The 21,027-nt window shown below is 45.4% G+C and overlaps 1 protein-coding gene across 1 annotated transcript in view; it reads left to right on the top strand.

Annotated features, from left to right (window-relative positions):
- Positions 1-19,260, top strand: part of VPS53 (VPS53 subunit of GARP complex) — a gene marked incomplete at both ends in the record, with an annotated part of 175,649 nt that extends 156,389 nt beyond the window's left edge. The window contains 3 exons of the mRNA XM_080713279.1: positions 16,213-16,350; positions 18,613-18,717; positions 19,090-19,260. Of these exons, the coding sequence (XP_080569405.1) occupies positions 16,213-16,350; positions 18,613-18,717; positions 19,090-19,260 (414 nt within the window). The remainder of the gene's footprint in view (positions 1-16,212; positions 16,351-18,612; positions 18,718-19,089) is intronic.
- Between the last annotated feature and the right edge of the window lie 1,767 nt (positions 19,261-21,027).

The raw sequence follows: 21,027 nt of genomic DNA, 5'->3' as shown, positions 1-21,027 counted from the left end.
ATAATATTCAGCCTCTAGGTTTTTTTTTTTTTAAAAAAAAAAAACACCCCACTTCCGGGAAGATGGCGACAGAGGAAAGCGGCACTTACAAGTCCGGCTAACAATCCAACTCTACTACCACAAAACCAGTGCCTTTCAGAGCCAGAAAACACCACCAGCAAAGAAATAAAAGCAGTAAATACAAGGGACAGAGAAAAGGGGCTGGAAAATCAAGACACCGGGAAAAAAAAACCAGCCCGAAGTGCCGCGCCCGCGTGGCGCGGAGCGGCCAGAGCCGCAGCGCAGATTTGGGGGAGCTGCGGAGCGGAGCGGCCAGAGCAGCCGGAGTGGCCAGAGCCGCAGCGCAGATTGGGGGGAGCCGCGGAGCGGAGCGACCTGAGCAGCCGGAGCAGCCAGAGCTGCGTCGCGGAACCGCCTGAGCAGCCGGAGTGGCCAGACCCGCGGTGCAGAGCAGCCAAAGCAGCGGTTCAGAGCAGCCGAGCGGAGCGGCCAGAAGAGCCGGAGCAGCCACAGCCGCAGCGCAGATTGGCTGGAGCGGCGGCATGGAGTGGCCGGAGCCGCGGAGTAGAGCGGCTGGAGCAGCCAGAGCGGTGAGACCAGAACAGCTGAGTGGAGCAGCCAGAGCAGCCGGAGCAGCCATAGCTGCGTCGCGGAACAGCAGGAGTGGCCAGACCCGTGGTGCAGAGCAGCCAGAGCCGCGGTGCAGAGCGGCCAGAGCAACCGGAGCGGCCAGAGCCGTGGTGCGGAGCAGCCAGAGCCGCGGCAAAGAGCGGCCGGAGCGGCACAGCCTACATCTCCCCTAGCAGCACTAGGCTCCAGAGAGGAGGGAGACTCAAAACAGAGATCAAATCCAGAGAGGAGGTACTCTGGCCTCGCGGCCTAGGATGCAGAAGCAGCGTCTTACTGCTGGTGGCAGCGGTGAGTTCACCGGACGGCCCTAGACCAACCCACTCAACCAGCCACCAGGTGCCTGAGAGGAGGGGTGGACAGTGAGCCGAGGTGAGCAGGTGCTGAACAGCCGGGCGGCAGTCAGCAGTTTTGTTGGTGCAGGGAACATCTAAAGCTCCCAACGGCCGGGCACAGCACAACTGGCAAGGACTCAGAGAGGAGTTCAAAACCAGAGAAGAAATACACCGCATCACGGCCAAGGGCGTGGCAGTGGTGCCATATTGCCAGTGGCGGCAACAGCGAATCCACCTAGTTCACTACAGCTCCATCAGCGCACTCAACAACCGTGAGTCAAATTGTGGCCCCTAGGGGAGAAATCCCAGTACTGCACTCCCAGGGACTTGCGCAGATAGTCTCCCTGGGTCGGAGATTTTAGCAGTGCAGCCCAGTGGGGGAGTGGCAGTGGCAGAGATATCATACCATAGTCACAACTCCCCACTGGAGAACGCCCAACTTGGCACCCCCCACGGTCTAAGCAGCCTTGATTGACTCCCTGGGTCTGAGACTTTGTGATACAACTCAGTAAAGGAGTAGTGGTGACTAAGATACCACAGACACGAGATCCAGAGCATCTTAAGTGAACTCGTAGTGACTCAGGGAAGAACCCAGAGAAGGCACAAACTTCCAAAATCATGGGAAAGAGAAATAACAATGGAGCAGTGAATGCCAACAACCCCACAACATCAGAATCTGATAACACAGAAATCCAAAGATCTCTAGAAGATCAAATTAGGAAAATAACTTTAGAAATAATAGAGGACTTTCGAAAAGAATTTAGAGAGAGTCAAAAAGAGATAAAGGATGCAATTAATGAAATAAAGGCTTCAATTCAAAGTATAAACAACAGATTAGACCACATAGAGAATAGAATCTCGCTTCTTGAAGATGATCATTCTAAAAATGAACGCATAGTTTCTAATTTAGAAAAAAAAAAAACCCGACAGCAGGAATCTGACATTGAAGAAATATGGGCCCATTTCAAGAGAGCTAACCTAAGAATAATTGGAATAGAGGAGGGAAAAGAAGGTGAAACCAAAGGGATCAACAATCTCTTCAAGGAAGTAATAGCAGAAAATTTTCCAAACATAGAGCAAGAGGTCGATACACAGGTCCAGGAAACTTATAGAACTCCCTTTAGACAGGATCAGAGAAGAGGATCCCCACGCCACATAATTGTCAAAATGACTAATGTGGAAGCCAAGGAGAGAATCTTAAAGGCAACAAAAACAAAAGGCCACGTGACATTCAGAGGCAAACCAGTTAGAATCACTCCAGACTTCCCAAACCAAGTTATGAAAGCCAGAAGGGCTTGGAGTAACATATTCCAAACTTTGAAAGAAAACAACTTCCAGCCAAAAATTTCCTACCCAGCAAAACTATCCATCAAATTAGATGGGGAAATAAGAAGCTTCTATGACAAACAGCAACTGAAGGAATTTATGTCTTCAAAACCAGCGCTAGAGAAAATACTCAAGGAGATTAACTGCAAAGAGGAAATGGGTAATACATGCCAGAACCAAAGAAACAAGAATTCCCATCCAGCAGACAACTAAGCAAAGAAGAATAAACAGTATTTCAAACAGAAATAAGATCTTAACATGTTGGGAATTAAAAATTATCTCTCTATAATCACACTGAATGTAAACGGCCTCAACTCCCCAATAAAAAGACATAAAGTGGCAAAATGGATTAAAAGCCAGAATCCATCCATCTGCTGCTTACAAGAAACACACCTTACAAGTAAAGATAGGAACAATCTCAAGGTAAAGGGCTGGAGCAAGGTAATCCATGCTAATGGTACTCGAAGACAAGCAGGAGTAGCAACTATGATATCAGACAAGTTAGACTTCAAACCCAAACTTATTAGAAGAGACAAAGAAGGTCACATTTTACTGGTAAAAGGAATAGTCCAGCAAGAGGAAATAACAATAATCAACATCTATGCCCCAAACATAGGGGCAGCTACTTTCATAAATCAAACTCTTTGTGACATGAAGCCACACATAAATCCCAACACAATAATACTGGGAGACTTCAACACACCTCTCACAATACTAGACCGATCTTCCAGACAAAGGGTCAGTAAAGATGTCTCAGAACTAAAGAACACCATTAACCAAATGGACCTGTTGGACACATATAGAATATTTCACCCAACTACAGCAGAGTTCACATTTTTCTCAGCTGCTCATGGAACCTTCTCCAAAATAGAGCACATCCTGGGACACAAAATGAGCACTAGCAAATTTTAAAAATGTTACATACTTCCCTGTGTCATTTCAGACCATAATGGAATGAAACTAGAAATCAACTATAAGAAGACCCAGAGAAACAACATAAATATGTGGAGACTGAACACCACACTTTTGAATGAAGAATGGGTCATAGAAGATGTAAGAGGTGAAATCAAGAAATGTCTAGAAACAAATGAAAATAAAGAAACAACATATCAAAACCTCTGGGACACTTTGAAGGCAGTATTAAGAGGAAAATTTATAGCACTGAGTGCTCACATAAGAAAAACAGAAAATCTTCAAATAAATAGCCTTATGACACACCCCAAAGCCCTTGAAAAGCAGGAACAATTGAACCCCAAAGCCAGCAGAAGACGGGAAATTATTAAAATTAGAGCAGAAATTAACGAAATAGAGAATAAAAAAACAATACAGAAAATCAACAAAACCAAAAGCTGGTTTCTTGAAAAAATTAACAAGATTGATAAACCACTAGCCAACCTAACTAAAAAAAAGAGAGAATCAACCCAAATTATGAAGATAAGGGATGAAAAAGGAGACATTACTACTGACAGCGTAGAAATCCAGAGGATTATCAGAAACTACTTTGAAAAACTATACTCCAACAAAATGGAAAATCTGGAGAATCGACAACTTCCTAGATAAATACAACCTTCCTAAACTGAGTCAAGAAAATATAGAACACTTAAACCAACCAATAACAATCAAAGAGATTGAAATAGCAATAAAGAGCTTACCATCAAAGAAAAGCCCAGGACCAGATGGTTTCCCAAGTGAATTCTATAAAACCTTTATAGGAGAACTAATCCCAATACTACTCAAACTATTTCAGGAAATAGAAAAAACCGGGACTCTCCCAAATACATTCTATGAAGCCAACATCACACTAATACCCAAACTGAATAAAGACAGTTCAAGGAAGGAAAACTACAGGCCTATATCTCTGATGAACTTGGATGCAAAACTATTAAACAAAATACTAGCAACACGCATTCAAAACCACATCAAGAAAATCATTCACCATGACCAGGTAGGGTTCATCCCAGGGATGCAAGGCTGGTTCAATATACGAAAATCAATCCATGTAATTCATCATATAAACAGAATCAAAGACAAAAACCACATGATCATCTCAATAGATGCTGAAAAAGCATTTGATAAAATTTGATAAAATCCATTTATGATAAAAACACTGCAGAGAATTGGAATAGAAGGAACATATCTCAACATTATTAAGGCAATCTACAATAAGCCCACTGCCAACATCATATTAAATGGGGAAAAACTTCAAGAATTTCCCCTAAAAACTGGAACAAGACAAGGATGTCCACTATCACCACTTCTCTTCAATATAGTACTAGAGACTCTAGCCAGAGCAATAAGGCAAGAAAAGGAAATCAAAGGAGTACAAATAGGAAAAGAAGAACTTAAGCTTTCACTATTTGCAGATGACATGATACTATATTTAGAAACCCCAACAAACTCAACCAAAAGGCTTATAGAACTGATCAACAAATTCAGCAAGGTATCTGGATACAAAATCAATCTTAAAAAATCAGAAGCTTTCCTGTACACCAACCATAAATCCACTGAAAAAGAAATTCAGAAAACACTTCCACTCAGGATCTCCCACAAAAAAATAAAATACCTAGGAATAAACTTGACCAAGGAGGTAAAAGATCTCTACAAAGAAAATTATAAAACACTGAAAAAAGAAATCGAAGAAGATCTTAGAAGATGGAAAGACCTTCCATGTTCATGGATTGGCAGAATAAATATCATTAAAATGGCCATCCTCCCAAAAGTGATCTACAGATTTAATGCAATGCCCATTAAACTACCAAGATCATTCCTCACAGACATAGAAAAATCAGTCCTTAAATTTATCTGGAATAACAAAAAGCCCAGAATAGCCAAGGTAGTTCTCAGCAACAAAAATCACGCAGGAAGAATCACAATACCTGACTTTAAACTATACTACAAAGCCATTGTAATAAAAACAGCATGGTACTGGCAAAAGAACAGATATATAGACCAATGGAGCAGAATAGAAGACCCAGAAACAAGTCCACATACTTTCAGCCAATTGGTTTTTGACAAAGAGGCCAAAAACATACACTGGAAAAAAGATAGCCTCTTCAACAAATGGTGTTGGCAAAACTGATTAACCATATGCAGAAAATTGGATGTTAATCCCACTTTTTCACCCTGTACAAAAGTCAACTCACGATGGATCAAAGACTTGGAAATTAAACCAGAGACTTTGAAGCTCCTTGAAGAGGGCATAGGTCCAACACTACAACACATAGGCACAGACAAACATTTCCTCAACAAGACCCCAAAGGCACAACAAATTAAAAGGAAAATCAATACATGGGATTGCATGAAACTGAAGAGCTTCTGTTCAGCAAAGGAAACTATCAAGAATCTCAATCGAGAGCCAACAGAATGGGAGAAGATTTTTGCCACCTACACCACTGATAGAGGACTAATATCTAGAATATACAGAGAACTCAAGAAACTCAACACTAAGAAAACAAAGCATCCAATAACAAAATGGGCAAATGAACTAAATAGACACTTCACAAAAGAAGAAATTCAAATGGCCAATAAATGCATGAAAAAATGCTCAACATCACTGGCAATCAGAGAGATGCAAATCAAAACTACCCTGAGATTTCACCTAACTCCAACTAGAATGGCCATCATTCAAAACACAAACAACAACAGATGCTGGCGAGGATGTGGAGAAGTGGGAACTCTAAGACATTGTTGGTGGGATTGCAAATTAGTGCAACCACTTTGGAAAACAGTATGGAGAATCCTCAGAAGAATGGGAACAAATCTACCATTTGATCCAGCAATACCACTGTTGGGTATCTACCCCAAAGAAAAGAAACCAAACTACCAAACTAATGCATGTGTATCTATGTTCATAGCTGCACAATTCACCATAGCCAAACTATGGAACCAGCCAAGATGTCCATCAACAGATGAATGGATTACAAAACTGTGGGATATGTACACAATGGAATTTTACTCAGCCATCAAAAAAAACTCAATTACATCATTTTCAGGGAAATGGATGGAACTGGAGGACATTATGCTAAGTGAGATTAGTCAGGCACAAAAAATAAGAAATCAGATGCTTTCCCTAATATGTGAGAGTTAGGGAGAAAAGAGGAGCAAACAAGTCAACCTAAAGGAGGAGAAATGAGGGGGGAAGAGGAAAATCTCTAAAGCTCACAATGTACTTAAACATATCGAAGTCAATCACTAAGCCAAGCAAGGGAGGGAGGGACGGGGAGGGAATGGGGTGGTATTTGGGTAGGGGTTAAATCAGCGATGAGTACATGTTTGTACACACAAGTTTTTTACCCCAATAAGTTGTATGAATATAATGCACCAATAAAAAAAATTAAAAAAATAAATAAATAAAAATAAAAAAATAAAAAAACACCACTTAACTCTTCATGTGCTAATAAAATGATGATCATATTCATTCAAATCAATCCTCTCTAGACCTCTTGTCTGTGAATATTTAGAAAACATGGGAGACAGAGACCAGCACATGCCTGTAATCCCAGTACTTGGGAGACTAAGACAGGAGGATCGCGGGATTGCCTCCAGCCTAGCTACTTAGTTGCCAAAGCTGGCCTGAACCTGTGATTCTCCTGTCTTCCTCTCCCAAGTACTGGGATAAAAGTGTGTGCCTTGGAGGCACACATGTTCCAGGAGGGAGAGGGAACATGAAAAGGGATTGCATAATTTTCCAGTCTCCAAGGCACATACTTGTTATCCCAGTACTTGGGAGGATAGACAGAAGAATCACAGGTTCAGGCCAGCTTTGACAACTTAGTAAGACTTTAACTAATTAATTAATTTGTTTGTTTGTTTTATTTGTGTGTGGGACTGGGGGATAGAAGCCAGGGCCATTCTACCTCCAGCTACGCCCCCAAACCTATTTTTTAGTCTATATTTTGAAACAGGGTCTTACTGAGTTGCAAAGGACCTCACTGAGTATTAGCTGAGGCTGTCCTCGAACTGTGATCCTCTTATCTCAGCCTCCTAAATACTGGGATTACAAGCGTGCATCACCATGCCCGGCTTAAGACTTTTTCTTAATTTATAAAACATTAGTTAAAATTTTTGAGGCATTACAGTTGAACCTGATAAGAATTATACAAGTATAGTTCTAGAAGAGAATAATTCTTGTTTGTCTTTAAATCTCTTTGTTTAGCCATAGATGAGCAAATAAGGAGGCCTAACTGGGGTGATGAGGGGAGAAGAGGGAGATTCCCTAACGTACATGTTGTACATTCACAAACATCGATGCCAGTCACTACGCCCAGCATGCGGAGGAGGGAGGGGTGAGGGAATTGGGTAAGGGCTAAAGTGATATGTGCATGTTTGCCTCTACCATCTTGTACTCCATTAAGATTTATAAGTACAAAACAATTAAAAATCTCTGTTTAGCCCAGTCAGATAAGTTAACTGTTGAATACATGAATGAATGATTCAAGGGCTACATATTTGGGGTTTGTAAGTAAAGGGATGTAAAACAGTGTTGGTGATAATTCTAACAGCCGCCACATTCCACTCCCTAGTCAGTGCCCAAGTAAAACCCTGTTTTAAAATAAAACTGGATGCCAGGCATGGTGGTGCACACTTGCAACCCCAATACTTGGAAGGCTGAGACAGGAGGATCACAGATTCATGGCCAGCCTCAGCTACTTTTGAGGTCTTCTACAACTTAGTGAGACCCTGTTTCAAAATAAAGAATAAGAGCCAGGCCTGGTGGCGCACGCTTGTAATCCCAACATTCGGGAGGCTGAGACCAGAGGATCGTGGTTCACGGACAGCCTCAGCTACTTAGTGAGGCCCTCTGCAACTCAGTGAGATCCTGTTTCAAAATAAAGAATAAAAAATAGGGCAGGGGGTGTAGCTCAGAGGTCAAATGCCCCTGGGTTCCATCCCCAAACCCGCAAAAGAAAAAGAAAGGAAGGAAGGAAGGAGGACAATGATGGGGCTGGAAGTGTAACTAGAAGGTAGAATGCCCCGGTTCAATCCCCAGTAATGCAAAAAAAGTAAAAATAAAAAAAAAAAAAAAAACTGGGCCAGACGTGATGCCACAAGCTTGTAATCCCAGTACTTGGAGGATAGCAGGTTTGCAGCCAGCCTCAACAGCAACTTAATGAGGCCCTCTGCAACTTAGTGAGACCCTGTTTCAAAATAAAAGAATAAAATAAGGGGTGTAGCTCAGAGGTAGAATGTTCCTGGGTTCAATCCTCAGTACCACACATACACAAAAAAAGTAAAAGAATATTGTATAGTTAAAGACATTTTTATACCCGTGCTTGGGAGGCAGAGACAGAAGGATCGCACAGGTTCAAAGCCAGACGCGCTGGCTTAAGAGACTCTGTTTCCAAATTTTAAAAAAGTATAAAAATAGGTCTGGGAGTGTAGCCCAGAGGTAGAAGGGCTTCCAGGAACCCCAGTACCACCAAAAAAAAAAAAAAAAAAAAGACATTTTTATAAATCCTGGCCTCCCACTAAATGAGTTAGTACTGTGGAGGCGAGGCTTCCTCGCCACTTGGTGACTTTTCCACACACTACCCTTGGGCTGTGCTGGTCCCAGTCGGGCCTCAATATGATGGCAGAACAGCATGTGTTATAGTGCACTATGCTCTCTTATGAAGAGCCAAAGCCGTAGGTAATGTCTGTGAGTGGCGAGATCTCTTGGCTAGATGTGGTGGCACATCCCACTATTTGGGAGGCTGAAACAGGAGGATCACAGGTTCAAGGTCACCCTCAGCAACTTAGCAAGACTCTGTTTCCAAAAGACAAGATCTCTTGAGTCTGGTTAAGTGCCGTGTGGTTTTCCTCTTTGTTAGCAAGTGGCTGTCCTGGGGAAGGAAGAGGCAGCACAGTGCAAGTATTCAGGCTGTGAGCTCTGGAATCACAAAGGTCAGCGCTGAATTCTATTTATGCAACATGGCAGCCATCCTGTCCTTAGACAAAGTGCTTGACCTGGCAGCAGCTCAGTTAACTTGTGTATAAAATAGGAGTAATTGAGCGGGGCGTGGTGGCACACACACACATCCCAGTACTCCGGAGGCTGAGACAGGAAGAGTGCAGGTTCAAGGACAGCCTTAGCAAGTAGTGAGACTCTCAGCGACCTAACAGACCCTGTTTCAAAAAGTACAAAAGGACTGGGGGTGTAGCTCAGACATAGGATGCCCTGAGTCCAATCCCCAGACAGACACACACACACACACACACACACACACACACACACACACACACAGGAAGAATCAGTGCCCTCGTGGAGTAGTTGTGAGGATTAAATAAGACCGTGCACATAGCATGCGTGGTGCAAGTGTGGCCCCTGGTTGGCCTGCACTTGGTAATTGTCAGCTCTTGGGTCAGGGTCATGACCTTGTCTGTTTTTGCTGCCACCTTCCCTAATAACCCTTCCTCATAGAGATGTCTCGTCAGTGCTCACCACGGGCTGACCAGCGAGAGGCAAAAGTGTTGTCTTGGAAAACTTCCTGGGAGGTTGTGCAGATTCAGACGCTGGTTGGGCCTGCCTGCCACTCGGTGTTCCAGAATCCTTGACTCTTGCATGTTATCAGCACGGAACTCATTCCCTGTGCCCAGAACAGCAGAAGGTGTCCTGACACGCAGTCTCCAACCTCATCAGCACTGTAATGAGGATTCGTTTTGTTCACCTCATCACTGTGTGCAGTCACACAGGGAGTGACTGATAGATGTCTTTGTCTCTGGCAGAAGCTTCCGAGCTCCTGCTGACCATGGTTCTGTGTGCAGCCCGGGTGAAGCCACTGAGACACATAGCTGACCCGCAAGAACATATTCTCATGAGTTCGTAGCTTTGCCCAAGCCTACATACTAAACTGGTTTAGTACCTTAACAAACATGATGGCACATAAGTTAAGAGCCCGGCATGGTGGCGCACACTTGTAATCCCCGCGATTGGGAGGCTGAGACAGGAGGATCACACAGATTCAAAGCCAGCCTCAGCTACTGAGTGAGGCTCTCAGCAACTTAGTGAGACCCTGTTTCCAAATAAAGTATAAAATAGGTCTGAGATTATAGCCCGGAGGTAGAAAGACCCTGGGTTCCACCCCAGTACCACCAAAAAAAAAAAAAGAAGAAGAAGAAGAAGAAAAGAAAAAGAAACATAAGTATGCAGATGATTAAAAAAACAAAATTATCATTTTTCACACAGAATATGATTGTGAATGATAACATTTAGATAAGCTATAGATAAGACTCTTAGAATATAAACTTAGTAAGGTTGTTAGATATAAGGTCAGTATTAAAAATATATTTATGAGCTGGGCGTGGTGGCGCACACTTGTAATCCCAGTATTTGGGAGGCTGAGATGGGAGGATCACCATTTATGGACAGCCTCAGCTGCTTAGGCCCTTTGCAACTCACTGAGACCCGGTTTCAAAAATAAAGAATAAAAAATAGAGTTGGGGTGTAGCTCTGAGGTAGAATGCTCCTGGGTTCCATCTTCAGTACTGAAAAAAAAAAAAATAGGAAGAAAGAAGTCTGGGAGTGTAGCACACTAAGAGCACTTGCCTAGTATGCATGAAGCCAGCTCAATCCCAGCACCACAAAAAAAGAAAAGAAAGGAAGAGAGAGATCCATTCTTGGTATCTTGAATTTGTCTCCCATGCCACCTCACTGTAGAACTTTGCAGGACATATTTGATTCTTTGCCTTCTAGGATTGTGCCTTAAGCTTGTCTACTCAAGAGTTTCATTCCTACTGGCAGCCACAGTGTCCCCAAGTTACAGGAGTTCATTAAGAAGTCAGGGTCTGAGCCGGGCGTGGTGGCGCACGCTTGTAATTCCAGCATTCGGGAGGCTGAGACCTGGAGGATCGCGGTTTGCAGACAGCCTCAGCTACTTCGTGAGGCCCCCTGCAACTCAGTGAGACCCGGTTTCAAAATAAAGAATAAAAAATAGGGCAGGGGGTGTAGCTTGGAGGTCCAATGCCCCTGGGTTCCATCCCCAAAGCAAAAAGAAAAAAAAAGAAGTCAGGGTCCCCACCAGGAGGTGGCACATGCCTGTAATCCCAGTACTTAGGAGGCTGAAACAGGAGGATTGCAGGTTTGAGGCCAGCTTCAGCAACTTAGTGAAATCCTGTTTCAAAATTGAAAGGGCTGGCCGGGCGTGGTGGCGCACGCTTGTAATCCCAGCATTCGGGAGACTGAGGCCTGAGGATCGCGGTTCGCGGACAGCCTCGGCTACCTAGTGAGGCCCTCTGCAACTCAGTGAGACCCGGTTTCAAAATAAAGAATAAAAAAATAGAGGCAGGGGGTGTAGCTCGGAGGTCAAATGCCCCTGGGTTCCACCCCCAGACCCGCAAAAATAAAAAATAAAAAATTGAAAGGGCTGAAAGTGTAGCTCAAAGGTAGAATACTCCTTGTTTCTGTTTCTGTCCCCAGTACCACACACACACACACACACACACACACACACACACACACACACACACACACATATCAGGGTCCCCTTCAAAGTCTCCCGTTGCTTTGCTTGGTGACGACTTTCTTAGGTGTGGCAAGCTGGCCACCGTTGGACATCAGCAGCATCAGCCAGGCGGCACTACCGAAAAATGACCCCTGATAACCAAGATTCGTGCAAACGAGTGTGGCAATGTCTGCCCCTTGCCAGTGCCTCCCGCCTGAGGAGTTGAACTGCTAGCTGTCTTCCAAGGAGAAAACCAGTGGGTTTTCATGCTAAACAGGACCTTTTATCTTAATTTCCCTCATTAAGCGGCTAGATTAGTCTCACTAGTTCCCATATTTTCTGACTGTGTTGCTTTGCTTTAGGTAAAACCAGAGACCAAGATTTTCATCTCTTTAGCTTTCTGGTAGTGCCAAAATTTTATCATGACTGGTCAGGGAGTGAAAGTGTAGGAGTGAGAATTATTCTGGAGTTGGCACGGTGTGGTACACTTTAATCTCAGCTACTCAGGAGTCCGAGGCAGGAGAATCATAAATTTGAGGCCAGGCTGGGTGACTTAGTAAGACCCTGTCTCAAAAAAGGTAAAGGGCTCAGGGTGTAACTCAGTGGTGCAGCATTGCTAAGTTTGATCATCAGTATTGCAACAAAGAAAGAAGATGCCTGGCGTGGTGGGCCATGCTTGTAATCCCAGCATTTGGGAGGCTGAGATGGGAGGATCGCTCAGGTTCAAAGCCACCCTCAGCTACTTAGTGAGGCTCTTTGCAACTCAGTGAGACCTGTTTCAAAAAATAAAGAATAAAAAAAAAATACAGCTGGGGGTGTAGCTCGGAGATAGAATGCCCCTGGGTTCCATCCCCAGTGCCAGAAAGAAAGAAAGAAAGAAAGAAAGAAAGAAAGAAAGAAAGAAAGAAAGAAAGAGAGAGGGAAGAATATGAATTGTGTCTGGTTTATTCAAAACTCTCCTGTCACTTAATACTGTGCAATGTTTATGTATATAATATTTCTCTGGGAAGTACAAAATGTAGAAAAAGTAGAAAGCATTGCCATATATTTTTATTTTTATTTTATTTTATTTTTATGGGTCTGGGGATGGAACCAGGGGCATTTGACCTCCAAGCTACACCCCCAGTCCTAATTTTGATTCTTTATTTTGAAACAGAGTCTCACTGAGTTGCAAAGGGCCTCACTAAGTAGCAGAGGCTGGCCGTGAACCCAGATCCTCTTGTCTCAGCCTCCCGAATGCTGGGAATACAAGTGTGCACCACCACGCCTGCTGCCATATGTTCTTAGATACAATCATTGATTGTGTTCTCTACCAGAAAATAAACGCTAAGACATGGCTTTGATTTTGACAGTGCTTTTAACAAATGTTTGAAGACAAAGTTAAATCCTTGCCAGACCTCCAATGGCATACTTAAAAAACAAAACTATTTCCTGTTAATTAGAGTATAGAAAATCACTACCAGCTCACTACCCAGCTCAGTAAACTCTGTGACATGGTTCCACCTTTGCTTTGAATCTTTTGTACATAAAGTAAATTACTACAGTTATTGCCAAGGCCCCCATGGGTCCCACCTGCCATCATCCTCTGTCTGTGCCCAGAGGGAAATACTACTCTGGTTTTTATTTTTTGCATCCCCGTAAGTGTTTTGGCATGTTATATGTATATATATTCACAAATGATACATGATTTTGTTTTGCTCATTTCTAAGCTTTATGTAAATTATACATACCATTTTCTCTCTTGCCCAAATTAATGTTTTCTGAGATTTATTCATGTTGACAGATGTCATTCATGGTCACTCATTTTAACTCAGTATCATGTTCCATTGTATAAATACGCCACCATGTATTCAGTCTACCTTTTATGGACACTTAGGTTGTTTCCAGTCTTTTGCTTTTGCAAACAGAGAATGCCAGTAACATTTATTTTTAACCTGGGCAAGAATTTCTCTAAAGGATCAAAGTAAAACTGCTCTGTTGGATTTGGAAGGCTGAGGCAAGAGGATTGCAAGTTCAAAGCCAGCCTTAGTACAATAAGAAGAAAAAGTCTGGGGATGTAGCTCAGTGGTAGAGCGTACCTGAGTTCAGTCCCCAGTACTGGAAAAAAAAGCCATGCCGTGTGCCTCCTCGGATGAGGAAATATTACGGTTTATCCTAAAGTGCTAGGATTCGTGCTGTCCCTGTGACTGTTGAGGCTCAGTGCCATACCCATTTCAACACTTCTCTGCTTTGGTGGCCATCAAAACCAGGGCGTGTGTATGGGAAGCAACCCCACCCGTGAGGACACCCGAGCCCTGTGCCTTTACAGGCCTTCTTGTATTTGCCAGTTACTAACAAGGCTAAGTATTGCTTCACAGGCCTTTTGGGCGTTTGGGCTCCTCTTTGTGAACTGCCTGTTCGTGTTCTTTGCCCCATTGTTGTTAGGATGGCCATTTTTGTGTGCGTGCTGAGGAATGAACTCAGTCTCACTCGTGCTGAGCGTGTGCTCTCCACTGAGCTAGACTCCCCAGCCCCAGTCTTTTCCTTGCTGTCCTGTAGGAATCTTTATGTGTTCTATATATCATTCTTTTTTCAGTATTGCACATGTCTTCTCCTGGTTGGTCTAGTTTTTTACTTTTTTTATATGTCATTTGATATAAACTAATTTTTCTTATTTATTTGCAGTGCTGGGGATGGAACCCAGGGGTATTCTACCTCCAAGCTACACCTCCTGCCCTATTTTTATTCTTTACTTTTGAAACAGGGTCTCACTGAGTTGCAAAGGGCCTCACTAAGTAGCTGAAGTCGTCCGTGAACCGCAGTCCTCCTGTCTCAGCCTCCAGAATGCTGGGATTACAAGCGTGTGCCATCACGCCTGGCTAAACTAATTTAATTTTAAGGGAGTAAATTTTTCAGTTTTTCCTGTTTGGGGCATTCTTCTTTAATCTCTGCATTTTCTTCCAAAAGTTTTAAAGTTTTTCTTTTTATATCTTGGATTTTAATCCACTTGAAATTGAACATACTTCTTTTTCTGGGATGCAGGGCAAGGTCTTGCTATGCTGCCAGGCTGCCTTCAAACTCCCAGGCTTGAGATCGCCTGCCTGTCTCTCAAATACCTGAGACTGCAGGTGTGCACCATAGCACCTAGTGCCAGCATATGGCATTCTACCTCTGAGCTATACCTCCAATCCTTTCTAATTTTTAATTTTGAGATAGGATCTCACTAAGTAGTCCAGACTGGCCTGGAACTTGCTATCCTCCTGTCTCAGCCTCCCCATAGATAGAATTACCAGTGTTTGCCACCATGCCTGGCTTCATGATTATTTTCAAAGACAGTCATGATGGGAAAATAGAATGTGAAAGTTTTATATAAGAAGCGGACCTCTGCAACTCAGTGAGACCCTGTTTCAAAATAAAAAATAGGGCAGGGGGTGTAGCTCAGAGGTCAGATGTCCTGGGTTCCATCCCCAAACCTGCAAAAAAAAAAAAAAAAAAAAAAAAAAAGTGGAAAAGCCAGCCGGGTGTGGTGGTGCACGCTTGTAATCCCTGCGCTTGGGAGGCTGAGACAGGAGGATCACACAGGTTCGAAGCCAGCCTCAGCAACTTAGTGAGACCCTGTCCCCAAAAATTAAAAATTAAAAAAAAAAATAGCCGGGCGTGGTGGCGCACGCTTGTAATCCCCGTGCTTGGGAGGCGGAGACAGTAGGATCGTGCTGGTTCAAAGCTAGCCTTGCTGGCTTGAGACCCTGTTTCCAAATAAAAACATTAGAAAATAGGTCTGGGAGTGTAGCCCAGAGGTAGAAGGGTTTCCAGGAACCCCAGTGCCACCAAAAAAAAAAAAAAAAATAGAAGTGGAGCCAGGCATGGTGGCGCAAGCTTGTAATTCCCGCGCTTAGGAGGAGGAGACAGGAGGATCGCGCAGGTTTGAAGCCAACCACACTGGCTTAAGAGACCCTGTTTCCAAATAAATATAAAATGGATCTGGGAGTATAACCCAGAGGTAGAAGGGTTCCATCCCCAGTACCACAAAAAAAAAAAAAGAAGTGGAAAAGCCAAGTTATAAAACTATTCATACACACACACAATATGATTCTGATTTAGTTTTTTTATACTCATGCTGAACAACAGGAATTAAATCGCGTTTAACCATGGTTTCTTGATGTTTTCCTGTTTGTAAATAATCTTTTACAGTTCTCTTTTTCTCCAGGTTTTCTGCAATGAGAATGCATTATATATCAGGAAGGTATATGTATATATATTTTTTGAGGTACTAGGGATTGAACCCAGGGGCATCCTACCTCCAAACTATAACCCTGCCCCATTTTTTTATTCTTTATTTGGAAACAGGATCTCACTAAGTAGCTGAGGCTGGCTGTGAACCTGTGATCCTCCAGTCTCAGCCTCTCGAGTACTGGGATTACAATGTATACCACCACGCCTGGTGGGAAGGTGTAGTTAATCCATGTGACTCTGCCAGGTGTTGTGGCCCTGTGATGTGGACGGTACCACTCTGCTTCACCCCACAGCTGCTGCTGGACACCCACTCCCTAAAGATGGTCCTGCTGGACCTCCCTTCCATCGGCTCTCAGGTGGTGAGGAAGGCGCCCGCCAGTTACACTAAGATCATCGTGAAAGGCATGACCCGGGCCGAGATGATCCTCAAGGTAACAATGGCTGGTCCTTCTCGGGGATTCTGTTCAAAGGGACTGGTTATTTATTGGGTCCCATATTCCAGGGAGTTTTGATTTCGAAAGGACTGTTCACATTCTTTGGCCAGGCTGAATTTTGACCTTATCAGACATTGTTGAAAGTCAGTGGACAGATACTTGGGGATTGGTAATTCTTTCTGATAAATGCACTTTTTGTTGTCATGGGGTTCTCTTGTAATAAGATTTGGCCGAGACTGGGGGTTGGGTGGAGCCGTTGTTGTGAACCAGCAGTGTCGGGATCCCTTTGCTTCTCAACAGGAACGTCACAGGTCCTGTTCTCAGTGACCTCTCCCCACCTGCGCCGTCTTGGCTTTCTGTGCTTTGTGCCTTTTCACCAACTCTGAACAGGTGTTATAGTAGCTGACTCTAACCAGAAAATGAGTTTTTTTAAAGCCTCTTTTAACAAAATGTACTTGAGTGATGCTGCTGAGAATGTCTGAAATCTTGAGCACCTGCCCCTTATTTCCACCTGGACTCGTGAGAAGAGACTTACAGCTAGAAGGCAGATGGCCCTGTCCCCGTGAGCCCTGAGAGCCTGCAGGCCCAGACCCCAAGGAAGTGGCTCACAATGGCAGCAGAGAAAGGCCGGGGGCATGCAGACGCAGGCCTGTGCTTCTGGTTCTTGGGAGGCTGGGACAGGAGGATCACAGGTTTGTGGCCAGCCTCAGCAATTTAGCAAGGCCCTCTGCAACCTGTTTCAAAATAAAAAATAAAAAGGGGTAGGGGTATAGCTCAGATGCTGAATGTTTCTGAGTTCAATCCTCAATACCACAAAACAAAAAAAGTAGCCGCAGTCCACAGACACTGCAGGACCAGTTGAGGGCCCCGCACAGACCTGAGCCCCGCCATGGCCTGAGGAAGTGGGAGCCACTGATGGAGTTCCCAGCTGGTTTCTTGGCTGGGAGAAGAGCCTACAGTTAAGGAATGGTCTGCAGAGGATTTCTGAGGACGTCTCCCTCCCATTCTGGTACTTTCTCAGGAATTCAAAACAAAATCAGTCGGCTAGGGGAATAAAATCTAGGTGCTGTATTCTAAAGCCAAACACAAATGGACCTGAGGGTTGCCCTGCAATCAGTTTGCTCATTAATTGGTCACCTGGGTGTGGTTAAGTGACATTCCAGGTTTTAGGTATTGAGAGTGAGGCATCTCTGGGATTTTTGTTTTTGATGAAGTCTACTCATATCAGTTTCTTTTGCTGCCTGTTTTTCAGGAATAGATCTAAATAGAAAGTATCGTGTAGCCAGGACATGCCTCAAACAGAAGACCTTCTAACAAGCATTTTCTAAACAGACCTGGTGTGTGTGTGTGTGGGTGTGTGTGTGTGTGTGTTACTGGGGATGGAACCCAGAGGCCTCCACCTCCAACCTACACCCCCACCCCTATTTTGTGGGTGTGGGTGTGGTACCTAGGGGTAGAACCCAGAGGCTTTCTACCTCCAGGCTATACTCCCTAGACCTATTTTTATACTTTATTTGGAAACAGGGTCTCAATAAATTGCTGAGAGCCTCACTAAGTAGCTGAGGTTGGCTTTGAACCTATGCGATCCTCCTGTCTCAGCCTCCCAAGCACAGGGACTACAAGCGTGCGCCACCACGCCCGGCTTAACAGGTTCTCACTAAGTTGCTGAGGCCAGCCTTGAATTTGCAATCCTCCTGTCTTAGCCTTCCAGGTATTGGGATTACAAGCATATGTCACCAGGCCCAGCTGTCCTAATATTTAAAAAAACATCTCCCACCCAGGCCCACTGAATTAAAATCCTTAGAAGAGGAACCTAGAGGTCTGTTTATTAAAAAGCAATCCACGCTGGGCATAGTATCACACACCTATAATCACAGTACCTTGGAGGCTGAGACAAGAAGATTGCAGGTTGGAGGCCAGCCTCAGCAATGTAATGAGACTCTCTGCAACCTAACAAGACCCAGTTTTCAAAACACAAAAATGAAAAGGGCTAGGCAGGGAGGTAGAATGCCCCCGAGTTCAAGGCCGAATTCCACAACCACAAAGAAAGCAATCCAGGTGATACTTACGATGCAACAACTTTTGGAAACGGTGCTCCGTCCATGGACCCTGAAGATGAAGCAGCCCAGCGGGACATTTCTAAGTTTGGGGTGCTGCCGCGGGCGGGGATCTTGCAGTCCTCTTTGTGGTCAGCTGGCAGGTGAAGAGTGGTGAGCCCTGCCTCAACCACGAGCGCACTCTTGCCCCTTCCTTTGGTAGGTCGTGATGGCCCCCCACGAACCCTTGGTGGTGTTTGTGGAAAACTACATCAAACTCCTTACAGACTGCAATACAGAAACCTTCCAGAAGATACTGGACATGAAGGTGAGCTGTGTCTGCACTTGTCGCTCCTCCCTGAGGATGGATAGAGGCTCCTGCGGGGTGGGCTTTGGGATTCTGGGATGCCCTGCCCGTGGGGAGCTGCTGCTCTGCGGAGGATGGGGCTGAAGGGAGGCAGGCCGGCCTCTCCTCCGCTGCCCCGGCCTTTCTTCTCTCTCCACCCTTTCTTTCTCTCCTACCCTATTACTTTGTTTTCCCTTCCCCCGCTCTCCCAGGCTACTGCCCAGGGCTGTAATTCCCCTGGAGAAAGTGCCATCCTGGGCCAGGCGTGACCAGGCTGACCACAGAACCCAGGCACAGAACAGCAGCCCCAGCGCCTCAGGGCCAGCTCTGACACCCACTGTCCTTTCTCACTAGGGGCTGAAGAGGAGCGAGCAGAGCAACATGCTGGACGTCCTGCGCCAGCGGCTGCCTGCCCCACCCTCGGGGGCGGAGGGCGCCAGCTCGCTGTCCCTCGTGGCTCCGACACCAGAGCAGGAATCATCCCGTATTCGCAAACTCGAGAAACTAATTAAGAAGAGACTGTAGGAGCCACAGAGGGCGCTGCCAGCCCCGGCCACTCCGTGACTCTCAGATCCTCCGCCTGGGGACTTCCTGAATACTGGGGTTATTGGTGTGTCTCTCCTGGGGGAGGCTGAGGAAGGGCTGGATTATAAACAGGCGGTTTAGATCATGTCTCACTCCCGAAAGGGAGGCAGCAGCAAGTGAAAGGCTGCTGTGGTTCCATTGCTGTCCCCAGGCTGCCGCGATTGTTGAGTTGTCACTGACTCAGGGCAGCGTCACCGCAACAGCACCTGTCCAGGCAGCTGGAGGAGGCCTGGGTCCCACCCTTCCTCCCTCTGCCCCACCGCTCTGTGATGGAGGTCACCCCTGCAGCCAGAAGGCTCGCAGCACCTCCCCTCCCTCTGGGATTGGCTGTCGTGGCCAGTGTGAAGGAGGCGGAGGTCACAGGTCAGGACTGCAGCCTCCCTTTATGATCGGCAGAACGGAGGCATTGCACTTTCCACGTCCGTCACTCTCCTGCACAGATCTTGCTTCTGGTACCTTTTATACCTTTTTTTTTTTGGCTACGTTATCTCTGTGTCTCATTTCTTGGTCCTGTCTGGAGCAGAGAGGCCCTGTGGTCCGTCACCCAGGAGGATGTGTGCACCGGGGCCTTGGAAGCAGATGTCCTGCCTGCCCGCGGGCTGCTGAGCTCCTGCGGAGGCAGACCCAGACCTCACTAGAGGATTTGGGGCTGGGAGTATGGCTCAGTGGTAGAGCACTTGCCCAGCACATGCAAGGCCCTGGGTTTTATCCCCAGCACTGAAGAAAAAGAAAAGAAAAGAAAACACAAATAAAAATCAGAGGAGGGTTCTGTTTGGCTCAGTCCCTGGGTTATGTCAGAAGATTATTTTCTCTGCTTCTTTATTCCCACTCTGCCCCTGTCTTCTAGGGAAGGGATCACCTTCTAGGTAGGGAAATCAGAAAATTCTCTTGAAAAGCTTCCTGAGGCTTTTTCTGCAGATGAACTGCTGGAGGGACTAGAAGGCCTGTCCCACCTGACAGCTCATTCACTGTCAAGCCCAGAGTTACCTGAACAACAAAGGCGGCAGGCAGTTTCCTGCAAATTTATAAAACTTGTTAAAGGCATACAGTAGGAAGCTTTGAGATTCAAACGCTGACCAGAAGCCAGGCATGGTGGCTTCTTGTAATCCCAGCATTCGGGAGGCTGAGACAGGAGGATCATGGTTTGCGGACAGCCTCAGCCACTTAGCGAGGCCCTTTGCAACTCAGTGAGACCCTGTTTCAAAAAATAAAAAATACTAAAAAATAGTGCTGGGGGTGTAGCTTGGAGGTACAGTGCCCCTGGGTTCCATCCTCAGACCAGAACTGGGCATGGTGGTGCGTGCCTGTAATCCCAGTACTTGGGAGGCTGATACAAGAGGATCACAGGTTCAAGGATCGCCTCAGCAAGTAGTGGGACTCCGCAACCTAGCGAGGCCTTGTTTCCAAATAAAACAAGGCTGGGATATAGCTTAAAGGTAGAATGCCCCTGGGTTTCATCCCTAGTGACAAACATACACCACCACCACCAGAAATATTGCCGCCCTTTTGTTTTCACAGTAAGGCCACTGTCTGCTGTTCCCCTCCCTCTCTCTGGCTCTGTCGATGCTGGCTCTGAACCTGGGTCTCTTTGTTTCTTTTTCTTGGCAGTGCTGGGGATGGAACCCAGAGCCTCATGCATGGTAGGCAAATGCTCTACCACTAGGCCACATCTCCGGCACCTCATTTCTGCATCAGCTTCCAGCCTGT

The sequence above is a fragment of the Muscardinus avellanarius genome (genome assembly GCF_963383645.1).
Source record: "Muscardinus avellanarius genome assembly, chromosome: 16".
NCBI lineage: Eukaryota > Metazoa > Chordata > Mammalia > Rodentia > Gliridae > Muscardinus > Muscardinus avellanarius.
This window is presented reverse-complemented; position numbering and strand designations above follow the sequence as displayed.